At 34.0% G+C, this 13944-nt stretch overlaps 1 protein-coding gene across 2 annotated transcripts; it reads right to left on the bottom strand.

Annotated features, from left to right (window-relative positions):
* Positions 1-1093: 1093 nt before the first annotated feature.
* LOC122607799 (sulfate transporter 4.1, chloroplastic-like) lies at positions 1094-6858 on the bottom strand. 2 transcript variants are annotated; one of them, XM_043780852.1, is made up of 17 exons: positions 6525-6858; positions 5726-5774; positions 5350-5548; positions 4886-5054; positions 4495-4560; positions 4307-4414; positions 3749-3856; positions 3605-3670; positions 3375-3435; positions 3125-3252; positions 2964-3005; positions 2726-2842; positions 2563-2614; positions 2346-2484; positions 2146-2237; positions 1871-1947; positions 1094-1635 (listed from the first exon to the last, which is right to left on the bottom strand). In XM_043780852.1, exons 1-17 carry the CDS (start codon positions 6777-6779, stop codon positions 1312-1314), a joined length of 2052 nt encoding a protein of 683 aa, XP_043636787.1. In that variant the 5' UTR covers positions 6780-6858; the 3' UTR covers positions 1094-1311. The 2 variants fall into 2 exon arrangements, with proteins under 2 accessions (XP_043636787.1, XP_043636793.1); XM_043780858.1 differs by lacking the exons at positions 5350-5548; positions 5726-5774 and having other exon boundaries at positions 4886-4969; positions 6525-6854.
* Between the last annotated feature and the right edge of the window lie 7086 nt (positions 6859-13944).

Below are 13944 nucleotides of genomic sequence, written 5' to 3'. Positions count from 1 at the left end.
AAAGTTATAGTCGCATGACCCAACGACGACTTAATTAATTACTTCTTAGTTAATATAACAATGACAAATTGACATTATTGTAGGGTTTTTATATTTTTTATTTTTATGAAAGGTGTAGATTACTCACAGCGGAGGGTCTAAGCATATGTTGTCTTAATAGGATCCGCGCTAGAGAGCCCCTCACCTTCAATACCTAGTAGGAGGGGAAACTTACAATTAAACCACCCAAAAGCTAGGCACGATATTTAAGTTTGCTCTCTTTGCAGTACTTAACTTGCTTCACTAGAGGGTTTTTTTTGTGAAATTCATTAAAATGTCTTTCCCAAGTCTTGAACTCGAGACCTTCGACATGTAAAACTAATGTCCAACCATTAAGATATAATGGAAACTACGACGATATTGTAGCTAGGTTCGATAACCTTAAATATTACATATGAGGAGGTGTGAATGCTCGTTGTTGTTGATAAAGTAAACAATGATACTTTGATAACAATGATATAATAACCAAACTACTACTTTCTATTTTTACCAATACTAGTTTCTTATGTCATGCAGAGTAGTTACATTTCTTGTGATTTAATCTTTAACACCGGCCCCTAGCCTTCAATGAAACATTGTTTAGGAAGCAGTCATTGACGTTAACGTTTTTATAACTTTGATTATCTTGGGTGGTGTAGGTCGGTTAATTTAGCTTTTACTTTGATTTGCAATCTTACGTCTTTCTTTTTCATTTTCATTTTGATTTTGATTCGTATCCAAAACTAAACAAAACTATGAGAAAACTTCAGTTCATTTTTCAATCCGAGGTATAGTGGTCAATGTATATATCGGTAGGTATAGAAGTTTATGTTTCTGGAAAATATTTGATAAGGTTCATGTAATACGAGTATCTGGCATTTTCTTTTTATTTTATAAATATAATTACTGAAACATTTTGCTAGTATAACATAGTAAGATCATGTATGAAAGATCTATATAAAGGTTACACAGATACATATTTACACACCATTTATATAAACTCGACAAATTTATTGTAGAGTTACACCGTACCCACAGTGGAGCGCAGGGCCACCTTCGTCGTAGCAAAATAGAATGAACTCGAGGACTAAATTGTATACATATAACAAAAAGGACCAATAGAAGAGATGGACAAGCCAAAAAAAAAATACTTGGCTTGAATGGCAGTTACAGGTTAGAATCCCAAGCCTCCTCATCCAACTGAAAAAATCATCAGGGTTAAGGAGTTTCAAGTATAATCGTACTTATTAAATATAGTACAAGCCAATACAAATTTATAAGCAAAAAAAGACATCAGTTTCGAGATATTTCCTCCAACAATGGCTCCAATGTAGGGTCTGAGTCTCTGGATAGTAAACGTCCTCTTTCACCCGACTCCGTTTCAGCTGCGGAGAAGTCCTCTTTACGTCTCTCTTTCAGCATGTCTGAATAGCTGGAACTGTTGTGAATAGATGGTCGTGGTGTTCTCGGGGAAGGGACTGAGGTCTGCACATATTGAAGACAAACTTGAACAGCATCATGCACTCTTACAAAACACCATTCTTTACCTACTAGGTCGATAAATCCAGATTTTGCTAGAGTTAAAAGAACATCTCTGTTTGGATTAGCAATGGCTATCTGCATTACAGATGGTAAAAAGTATGCACATCAGAGTTTATTTGGAGTGAAAGATTATTACTCCGTATATAACATCGTTATTACTGTAATAACTAGAAGTATAAGTACTCTCTCTAGTCTCTCATCTTAAAATAATTGACCCATTTGAGAAATTTTTCTAAACTGTGTTTTTGACTAATCTACGGATATATTGGGACAGAGGAAGTAACAGATAGAGGCGAACAAGAAATGTCACCTGGATATTTCTTGATTTGTATTCTTGGTACAGCTCTTTCAAAGCTTGAACTGCACTGGAGTCAACATAGGTAACAGCTGAAAAAACATACCAAATGAATTGAATGACTTGAAAGAATGGGCTAAATAGAAGTGGAAGAATTTTTAAATATCCAATAATTAAAGTTTCATTATGCAATGAAAAATGACCAGTTTCTTGTTTAGCAGTAGATGATCATTTGAAAATCGACGTTTTTGAATTCATTTCATATAGCAACAAAGGTGATATGTACATACGTGCCAACTCTAGGATCACAAAATATATTCTTTCAACTTCTGGTCCACGTCGGCTGGTGGATTGGTCAACTGCAAGTTCATACTCCCGCAACCTAAAATGCAATAAAAGATATTGTAAGCACTGAAAATTAGTTTGTTGGGTCAACCAAACATCATTAATTAAATGGAATTGAACAAAGTCAAGGCACATCAGTAATCACCTGTCTTTTATAAAGCTTGTATTGGCAAAATAGATAGGAGCATCTATGCGAACAATCACAATTCCATTGTAAGTATATGCTTCTGGATACTGTTGGGTGTTTCGGTAAACAGTGGTGCCAGGAAGACGCCCCAACACAGCTGCAATACAAACCAAATTGACACTTACTAACTGTGTGCATCTTTATACAAAAGTACAAAAACTTGAAGTTTACTCACCAATATGTGGATTTGCAGATTCATGTATCACAAAAGCAAGCGAAAAACCAACCTACAATGTATCAAGACAATGCAACACTCAGATTAGTAATTTGCATAATCTTACATATGGGCAAAGTCAATGGTAGTCAATATGTTTGGACACGAATATGCAAATGCATACGCCAACAAGGACACCAATCTCTATCCCGAGGAATAATGTAGTTGCACTGGTAACTGTCCAGAGAAAAAAGTCTTTCTTATCTACTCGCCATAAGAATATTGCTTCTTCATAGTCCACCTGTAACAATTTACATTTAAGTTAGGATATGAGCAAGGAAGAGTCAACACGAAGTTGTTTTCTTTCCAAGTTGAAGTCTACAAAAGGTATATTCACAATCCAAGTAAAATGCTATACTCACAAGTCCAATGACAGCCGCGACGACAATGGCAGCCAGAGCACACTGCAAACGTACAAGATCCATGTAAAAAGAATTTTAATAAACTGACCCATTACCCAATCTCCCCATTTTTCACTCCTATAAAAGGTTTTAAGAGAACTGAGTAGCAAAAGGAGACATACCTGAGGTATATATTCAAACAATGGTGTCATGAATAACAAAGCTGAGCATATGATAAGGCCCATAATAATTCCTGACAAACCAGTTTTTGCACCACTTTCATGATTAACGGCTGATCTTGAGAAGGAACCTATCCATCATATACAATACATGGAAAACTTATAGAGCAAAGAATGAATTAATAAGTGATATTAAGTTTAATTACTCACAGTCCACATATCTCATGTTGGAAAAGATGCCAGGAAAACTAACCTGTTGCAGGGTATGCTGAGAAGAAGGACCCGAAAATATTAGCTACTCCAAGGCCAAATAACTGGTCAAGAAGCAAATGAGTTAACTGTGATTTATGATCTACTGTCTACTACAAAAAAATAAAATATCAACGACAACTTCACTGGATTAAACAAAATCTAAATCATCTGTCTCGATATTTAACAAAGTAAAGAAATTGTTCTAAAGTTGTCCATACAAAAAGAGCATACCTCTTGATTTGAATCTAATTCATATCCATTCTTTGCAGCTAGGGCTTTGGCGATCCCAACAGATTCCTGAAAGACAGGGATGAAGTGAGTGGACTATTGTATTATGATAAAATGGTTTAGTTGATAATAAATTGATGTTCTTACCAGTATAGCCACTCCAGTAATTAGAAATGTTGTAGAGATTAAAGACTTCATATGCCCAAACTCTTTAGGGATGGAAAACGAGGGAAGCCCTTGAGGTATATTTCCCACCTGAATTTCTCACTCAAATACATAAAAAAAAAAAAAGGCTGAATTGATGGGAACCCCTTAGGCCCATGTACCTTTTTGGTACCCACATAACCCCCAGCAAGGATAGTGTCAAGGTAATTAAGCCACAAATTAATCCTGCCTTTGACAGGATTCGAACCTGGGTTTCCCCCAAGTGGCGGCTGGTGGCCATCCCACCAAAGTGAGATGGTTCCTCAAATACATATGTGCAGTCATTATAATGCACAATTAAATTTTAAACCACGTGTAAGATACGCTTATCCATATTTATCTGATGTTCCTGGTTAAAGTGACTTTTACAGTGACTCATGTTTATTGAATTTTTGTAGATTAAGTCACTAGTAGTAATTCATTTGAGACGAAATACAGAATTATGTTATTTTTAGAGTTCATTTTTCGTACTGCAGAAAAAGTTTCTATCAATATTCTCACCAGAGATATAGAAGATGGATGAAATATTTTCACAAAAGTTGTACCCAAAACAACTGCAGTAAGGGGACCAGCTGCTCGCAAAAACCGTAAGTTCTTCCTCGTTTTACCCTGTACGAAAAACCATCCAACTTATAAATGATCTCACAAACGAGGCATTAAATTTAACTTACTGGGAAGATATAATGTACCAAGTGCTTCATGGTCAACATGATTGCAAGAATCGTTGAACCCATCACGAAAGGAGGCCATGAGAACTACAAACAGAACCATTGTCATTGTTAACACAATAACTAAAGATATATGTAATGTTGAATTAAAGCAGAAATTTGATTGATGGCTTTATTGATTCGAGGAACCATGAGCATGGCAAATCCTAAATCTCAGAACTGACAAAGGTAACCCTTTGTTAATGATCAACAAGAACATTTCAGAAGGTGAAATTCTTTTGGAAAAATTTCTCAGCAAATTTACTTGTGTCCTTGTTAGATTATTTGCTAAGCAACAATTCGTTAAGTGTTACATTAGTTAAAGGGATTAAGAATTCAGATGATTATATAAGTCTGACTGATGATGGAGTACCTTATCTGCCCCTGATATTATACTCCTAACCAGAGGAATTATTTCGCTGCTTCTCTCTACACTATATCCCAAGAAGTATTTTGCCTGAGACAGGGCAATAACAATTGCTGAAGATGTAGTAAAGCCAGAAATCACAGAGTGGCTGATAAATCGTATCAGCCATCCTAGCCTACAATGAACAAGGAGATGCATATTTGATTCATGTATTCGATAATTTAATAATCATTATAACTGTAGCATTGTAGTCGTGACTGGTGTGACTACTGCTATATTTTGTGCAATAAGTTAAAGTTCCATAAACGCTTAAAATTCTCTAGTTTAAAATTCCTAACACTCAGGCATTTTAAAATATATTACATGTTGGAAACAATTTAAATGAGAGGTACATTCATTTGATCATCAGACCCGAGAATATGAAATGCCTAAACCCAAATAATAAAGAGAAGTAATTGAGGCAAAAATACCTCAAGAGCCCCATTGTGCATTCTAGAATCCCAACCATTAGTGACAATAGTATAGCTAGTTCTGTATACAATTCACCAGATGAGTCAACATTGCCTAGAACATTTGAGACCAATAATGAAACCAATGCTACTGGACCAACGGCAAGTTGACGTGATGACCCAAATATGGAATACACAAATATCGGTACTAATCCGGTATCTGAGATGAAAAAACCAAATGGTATCCCCCAGTTAGTCACAAAAATAGATTAATTGCATAGTTAGATGTTTTTTTCCTTTTTAATGAATTCATTAATAAAGGTACCCATGAAACAACAATTTCAAATTTGTAAAACTTAAGTTAAACTATATGTAGAAGAGCAGATATTCAACTTACAAAGTCCATATATTGGTTGAAGTCCAGCTAGCTTGGCGTATGACATAGACTGCTCAGATAAAAACGAGTTAATTTGAACACCAAAGAAACTAAATGCGACTTTCACTCGAATTTATTGCGCTTATAAGTTTTCTCTAACCAGTTATAATCAACAAAAATCATCTAAAGACTGCTATAAAAACACCCAAAATCTATTGGCAACTAGTCAACTACCTTCAGGTTCAGATTTTTATACAAATTAGACTTGCATTATGTCTTATGGAATTTCTATTGAAGACCGTTGTTCGAGAAAAAACAATAAGACATTCTAATTTAGGAGCTATATCATTTCCATTCTTATTTTCTTCCTAACGAAAATATATATACACTCATAACAATATATTGAGATTGAAAAGCAGTTCTCTTCTAGTCTCAAAAGTCAAAATGTAGATGACAATAGTACTAATTAATAGAATAATAGTCCAATGTTATCTATTAAACTAGTAACCACCACCGAGTTGACCTAGTGATTTGCTCACAAGTCACAAGAGGTCTCATAATTAAGAAAATTTTGAGGTGGCCAGGAAAAGAGTTCAGAAACGATAAGTCAAAGACCCGCCCATACCAGGTAATCAGAACAGAAAAACCTCATCCATTTACCCCTTAAATACAAATTGCATACAACTAAAAAATAAATTTTTAAAAATGTAAACTATAGTCTATAGATTTCAAAGTCAAACACGGAACTATATGCATGAATGAAACAATAATTGCAACCAGAAAAAACACAGACCAAATTTCATCAATTTTTGTATTGTACCTGTGGAACAAGCATGATACCAACAGTAACACCTGAAACCAAATCAGGCTGTAAATACTCACGCCAATTATAAGTCCTAATCCACCTTGTACAAGGAACAAACATCTCAACCCAATCCATCATTTTCATTCGGTCAAACTTCTCCTTCCATCTCGACAACGAAGGAGTCAACGATGTCGATGCTGTCCCATTTCCATCAGTATATGGATACTGAAATGGTATGATTCTCACATTTCTGTTTGTTGGTGTCCTCATAACTTCCCAACTGTATCCACTGCAACTTTCTCACACTCTATATATCTTCAAATATTTGTTTAATTAATAATAATATTATAAAAAAGTTTTATTTATGGAAGTTTTGTTTGGTTGGTTTTTGTTTTAAAAGGTAGTTAATTTGGTGACTTTTGGATTTGGTGAGAAGGTCCGCTGCTCACGACTAGTGACGACCACGAGTTTTTTCCTTTTGTCAAACTAATGGCTTTTTTTTCGTGCAAATTGCTGTTGGTTATGTTCGATACGTCAAGGACCAGTTGGGACCCACTAAGTGTTACAAAGCATATATACTGTTTTTTAAGTCAAATATACATATACAATAAGAACGTGTTTTTTATTTTATTTTGATGTCTAACATGTATAACAACGGTGCCTGATAGGCCGACCATAATGTTATTGCGCGTTATTGCGCGTTTGGTTGAGTGGAATCTTTTAAAGAAATTGGAATTTGAAGGAATGGAATTTGACGGAATGTTTTTGATTTTTTGAAAATTCAAGTGATGGAAGGAATGAAATTCCTTCCTCCATCCCCAAGGAATGGAGATTCCATCAAATGATGGAATGTTTACATTCTTATGGAATGAGATTCCCTCTTCTTTGTGCAACCAAGCGCACTAAGGAATGAAATTCAATTCTAATTCCATCAAATTCCATCAGCTTCTGTGAACCAAACGCGACCTTAGTATTCCCACCAAACAAGTAACAACAACATTGTTATTAAAAAGACCAAATGCAATAGATGTCGGTAATTACTAGTTACTCGTATTAATTGATAGTTTAAAGAAGGGTTAAATCGTAACATATTTATCTGAAATTCCTAATAAAGAGAATCTATTTAGGTTTTGATTATTAAAAAGAGTGTATTTTCAAATAATACTCAATAAAGATAATATCGTTAGTTTTTAACATTAGATATCCGTTAAATGACAACATTAATGTCACGTCATAAAAACAAATCCAGATGGACATCTGAGTGGGCACCATGCCCCCGTACGTTATCATCATCTTCAATTTTAGGTTTTATTCTTCTTTCTTTGTTAACTTTGGGCTAAATCATTCATTCTTTCTTTCTTTCTGTATCTTTGCATCAATTTTATTCCTATCTTCTTGATAATATGACTATAAATTTGAATCAAGAAAACCTATTTCAAACTAAATTTTTTTGAATTTCGTAGTCTGTATTTGTGACTGTTATATAGATATAGATCCCGTATCTGATATGTATATCTATAATCTTCTAAGGGTTTGAATCAAGAAACTTGTTTGAAAAAAAAATAATCAAGAAACTTGTTTGAGTGAAAAACATTGAAGATTTTCAAGATCGCTGATATATAGATACATACTATATACATATAAGCTCTGTATATCATCTAAATAATCTTTCAAGGGTTTCGATCAAAAAACCTAAAGGTGGGCGACTGTACAAGCGATGACATTAATTAAGTAATCCAATCAATCTAATTTAAGTTAACTAAATTATTCCCCAAACAATTTTTGGATCAGTGGAAATTAAATGTGGCAAGTCGGAGTTAAATTATTCGCCGACGTGAGTTAGTGGGTGGGTTAATTCGTAGGTGGCTGCAATCAAATTAATTCGATTATTTAATTCTTGGTTGCCAAAAATTCTTCTTTCTTTATTGCGGTTAGGTTTGTTTATTCCGGATTCAATAAAGTCTTCGAATGGGTTTGTTTCGGACTATAGAATCACATAGAGACTAGTTGAAGATGATGATGACGTGGATTTTTTTAATGACATGGCATGTTGCATTGGCACTTAACGGATGCATAACGTTAAAAATTAACGATGTTACCTTTATTGAGTACTGTTTGAAAATGCACTCCTTTTAATAATCAAAACCTAAATAGATTCCCTTTATTAGGAATTTTGGATAAATATATTACCTTTTTCTGGATTTAACCCGTTTAAAGAAATATATAATTTTTTTTTGTTTTGTCAACTTGATGGAAGCACAAATACTTCATAAATATACTTCTTTTTTTTTAGAGCGAGGGACAATTAGTGACCTTGTTTTAATATAATTTTACTGTTGCTTCTCATTTTCCTTTATTGTCACGTCAGTTGTTAAATCCATAAAAAACTACCATTAGTAAAAAGCTTATCCACAAGAAATAGTCAATGTAAAACCTTATTTTAAAAGACCAAAAATCCAGACAACGGCCATCTTCCTTTCTTTCTTTGTTTTACACATCTGGCGACCTCACTTCCAGGTACTCTATTATATCTCTATCTCACTCTTCCTAAACTATAAAAGTTTTGTGGTGCTCCTTTTCGCATTTTAAAAATGTAATATATTATAATACTGTTTATAAGAGCACACCCGTATTGGGCTTGACCCCAACTCCGGATCCTAGCTAGACCAACGACCATACACCTTCTATCTCGGCACCGATGAAGAATCAGGGTTTTCTTGGTTTCTTTGCGGATGTCCAGCATGTTGCTTTTTTTGGGTGATAGATTTTTATATTTTTTATTATATTATATATTATACATATATCTCTCTGTATATAAACAAATCCCAAACTTTAATGATTTCATTTGACGGCATTAATTCAATCAATAACAAATAATATAGGAAATTTAGAGCAAAATGTTTTTCATAGTTTTTTAATTTCTTGATATTTTCAAAAATGAAAGGAATTTTTTATGTTTAAAAAATAAAATGAAAATTTTGAAAAGGCCTTCAAAACTTGAAATTGTTATTTTCGTTTTTCATATTAACATGTATATTCTAATATACTTGGTTAAGTGGTGGTTGGGGGTGGAGGTCGGGGATGATGCGTGGGGGCGAGGCTGAGGGTGAAGGGAGGGCAGGTTTCCTATTGAAAAGTAGAAAACAATGTTATTGGTTTTTCATGGAACATTATTGTTTAATTGCGTTGTTTTTCTCGTTTTCTTGGAAAACAAAAATGAAACTTAAAGAGTGTATTTCCCGATTAAACGCCCCTTTATTGTTATGGATGTGCATGGTCCGCTTTGGACGGTTTTAGCCTATAATTTCAACCAAACCAATACATGCGGTTTACGTTTTTTCAAACCAATCCGTCCAAATTATTATGTCAAACCAAGTCAACTAAAACCAACTAAACCATTTTGGTTTGGACAACAAAACATCTATGTAACATCCCAAAACTTTTTGATGTTGACAGTTAACTTGCCGTTAACGACCGTTAGTAACTATGCATTTTATATGTGCTTACGTGAATTTAATGATCTACATGAGATATGTGTTAAAGTGACTTACAGTAATGAAATTAAAGTTGATTATGATTAATAAAGCCAATTAATGTTCCCGATAAGATATAAGGGTCGATAAGTGTCCCCGTAGGCGTTAAAAGAGTCGTTAAGGGCCAAAACGGGTTGTAACGAAGTGCGAGGGCCTAGATGTAAAGTTTTGAAAGTTATTCCACTATATATAATAGCTTATGCACGACCTAAAGGCTGGAAATCAGATCTAAACCCTAGAAAATTCTCACACACAAAACCCTAGGTTAATGCTTCAAGTTATAGTCGATTTCGGGGGATTTCGGACGGGTTTTTGCTTGGTTTTCGATCCGTTGATCAACCCTACAGGTATATCAATTGATTGTTGATTAAGTTTTAAAGTAAGTTTTGTCCCTGTAAATTCGACCATGAGGGCTGGGGTTGTTGGAAGTTGATGTTTTCGGTTAAAAACGACGTTTTCGTGAGTAAAATTATTAATAGAGTTGATTAACTATGTCAAGATGCAAAGTTTAATGTTGAATAATGTTGTTTATATGTAAATAAGTGAATTCCAAGTGTTTAATTAGATCCATGTGTGTTCAATTGTGTTTTTAAATCAAACGTTGCGGTTTCGAGTCGTTTTGATAATCAAAAGAGGGATTCATTTATGCAATTGATGTAAGGATCAATTGGTGTTTTCAATGAGTGATGTTGGTCTTATTTTAAGTGTATTTGATGTTCATAAGACCTGGAGATGTGTTAAAGTCGTTCGGGATGTGTTTGGTTAGGTTTTGAAGTTGTTTTTCACGTCTGGTCGTCGTAACTCCCGTTATGGTTGTGTAACTCCCGTTAGCAGGGTAACTGAGATAGCACCTCCACTGTAACTCCCATTACAAATTTTCATAACTCCCGTTATGATCGTAACTCCCGTTAGGGACTGATTTTGTTAACGTTATTAAACGATCATAACTTTTGAACCGTAACTCCGTTTTTGACGAATAAGCTATCCACGGAATCGTGAGAGAGTCTACTTTCTAATGGTGATGCTTTTAAAAGATGATGATGATGTCAAGTTTCCATAAAGGTCTAAGGTGTCTTTAAGTGTCTAGTTGACTTATGATTCATTCATACTCGTTATAGGTTGTCAAAAACACTTGTCAAGCACGGTAAACTCGATTGTGATTGTTGAGTACTACATTGAGGTAAGATACATGACTTTTCTCACGCTGGAGGCACAACAAAATGTGGTTTTCTATAAGTAACCTCTTAATCGGATTATCTTATATGTGTTGGGTTTTCCGGGTTATGCGGGAGGTTATGTGGTAATATATGCATGTTGTGTAATGTGATCATGTTTTGATAAGTAAGATATGACGAAGTTTTATGAAAGTAAAATGAAGAACGTTTTGTAAAATGTGTGAATCTTACTTAGCTAAATTTTTAGCTAACACTTGCTTTTATGAAAATGTTGTGTCCTTCAGGATAAGCAGGTTTGAGCTAGGAAAGATTTAGCTCGTGAGATGGGTAGATGCAATAAAGAAGATTATCATAGATTGTTGAATACTTAGACTTCCCATAGCCTATGTTTCAGCTACATTATTTACGTTTATGTTACATGTAATAATGAATGACATTTATGTTTGTGCCAAGACTTGGATTTCATTTATATTGTTTTGATGATGCACGTTAGTAACACCATTTTATAAAGGTACCATCCGGTTACGGATGGAGAAGTTTTAAAGTGATTCTTTTCCGCTACGTTTTAAACGCCGTTTGGCAAAAGTTTTTGAAATCCAGGTTCTAAAACGACGGGTGTTACAATCTATAAGTCTTATTGGCCAAAACAAACATAACAAATTGCAATGTTGCACACAATTTTGATTGAAAATTTTACAAATGTTATATAGACTTAATAGCAATACAAAGATCAAGATAAAAACGTAAATACAAAACTAATAGAGTATTACCTAATTTACAAAGATCATGGGAGATGTAGGTAATTACTAGTTATTAAATTAACTTGTTTAAAGACCAAATGCACTAGATGTGGGTAATTACTAGTTATTAAATGAACTAGTTTAAAGAAATATATAATTTCTTTTTGTTTTGTCAACTTAATGGAAGCACAAATGCACAATTCCTACATGAATATACTTTTTTTTTTAAAAGAGCGGAGGAACAATTGGTGACCTTCTTTTAATATAATTTTAGTGCTGCTAATTCTTATTTTCTATTATTGCCAGGTCAGTTGTTAAATCCATAAAAATTTACCATTGGTAAAAAAATTTATCCACAAGAAATAGCCAATGTAAAAACCTTATCTTAAAAGACCAAAAATTTAGACAACGACCATCTTCCTTTCTTTTTTTGTTTTACACCTTCGGCGACCTCACTTCCAGGTACTCTCTCTTCTCTTGATCTCCCTCTTCCTAAACTATAAAAATCTGTGGTGCGACTTTTCGCAATTAAACAATAGTGTTCCATGAAAACCAATAGCACTGTTTTCTACTTTTCAATAGCCTCGCCCTCACGCGTCACCCCCCCACCTCCACCCCCAACCACCACTTAACCAAGTATATTAAAACATACATGTCAATATGAAAATCGAAAATAGCATTTTCAAGTTTTGAAGACCTTTTCAAAATTTTCATTTATTTTTTAAACATAAAAAATTCCTTTCATTTTTGAAAATTCAAGAAATTAAAGACTATGAAAACATTTTGCTCTAACTTTCCTATATAATTTGTTATTGATTGAATTAATGTTGTCAAATGGAATCATTAAAGTTTGGGATTTGTTTATATACAGAGAGATATATGTTTAATATATAATATAATAAAAAAATATAAAAATCTATCGCCCAAAAAAGCAACATGTCGGACATCCGTAAAGAAACTAAGAAAACCCCGATTCTTCATCAGTGCCGAGATAGAAGGTGTATGGTCGTTAGTCCAGCTAGGATCCGGAGTTGGGGTCAAGCCCAATACGGTGTGCTTGTATAAACAGTATAATAGTATATTACATTTTTAAAATGTGAAAAGGAGCACCACAGTTTTTTATAGTTTAAGAAAAGGGAGAAAGAGAGAAGAGAGAGTACTTGGAAGTGAGGTCGCCAGAGGTGTAAAACAAAGAAAGAACAGAAGATGGTCGTTGTCTGGATTTTTGGTCTTTTAAGATAAGCTTTTTACATTGGCTATTTCTTGTGGATAAGCTTTTTACCAATGGTAAATTTTCATGAATTTAACACCTAACGTGACAATAATGAAAAATGAGAAGCAACACTAAATTATATTAAAACAAGGTCACCAATTGTTCCGTCGCTCTTTTTAAAAAAAAAGTATATTCATGTAGTAATTGTGCATTTGTGCTTCCATCAAGTTGACAAAACAAAAGGAAATTATATATTTCTTTAAACTTGTTCATTCATTTGATAACTAGTAATTACCCACATCTAGTGCATTTGGTCTTTTAAGAGACATTGTTACACTTTGTAGTTCATTTCTTACCATTCTTCTTTCGCTTCTTCATTTGTGGTCCATTGCTCCTTCTCTTTGTTGCCTAATGTTGAATTTGACTCACTGGAGGCGGGTCCTGAATTTGACTATGACAATAATGCATTTTATACCGAGCAGGTTCAAATGATGACATTAACTCTTAAATAAAAAATAATAATAATAGCATTCATTTGTTTCAGGCACACGTACTATTCCCGGTGTTCGATTCATACAAAAAACTTGGTAATTGGGCTTAAAGAACAGGACGGGAGCTTAGTTATGTCTTAGTCAAATGAAGATCAAATACCAACTCAATTGGTGACGTTAATAAAGTGTCTGTAATATATCTGTAATAGTGGTGGAACGCGAGATAGTAGGTCAACTAGACCCATTATAAAGAGTTTTCAGGAATGTGGGAGACATATACAAC

The sequence above is a fragment of the Erigeron canadensis genome, chromosome 1 (assembly GCF_010389155.1).
Source record: "Erigeron canadensis isolate Cc75 chromosome 1, C_canadensis_v1, whole genome shotgun sequence".
In the NCBI taxonomy this organism is placed as follows: domain Eukaryota; kingdom Viridiplantae; phylum Streptophyta; class Magnoliopsida; order Asterales; family Asteraceae; genus Erigeron; species Erigeron canadensis.
Note: the sequence above shows the minus strand (reverse complement) of the source record. Positions and strands in the feature narration are given on the sequence as shown.

Coding starts and splice junctions, on each gene's coding strand:
- LOC122607799 (XM_043780852.1), bottom strand. CDS start 6,779: ATGAGGACACCAACAAACAGAAATGTGAGAATCATACCATTTCAGTAT. Junction 5,549..5,725: donor TCAACCAATATATGGACTTT/GTAAGTTGAATA, acceptor TTTTCATCTCAG/ATACCGGATTAGTACCGATA. Junction 5,055..5,349: donor TGCACAATGGGGCTCTTGAG/GTATTTTTGCCT, acceptor TGTTCATTGTAG/GCTAGGATGGCTGATACGAT.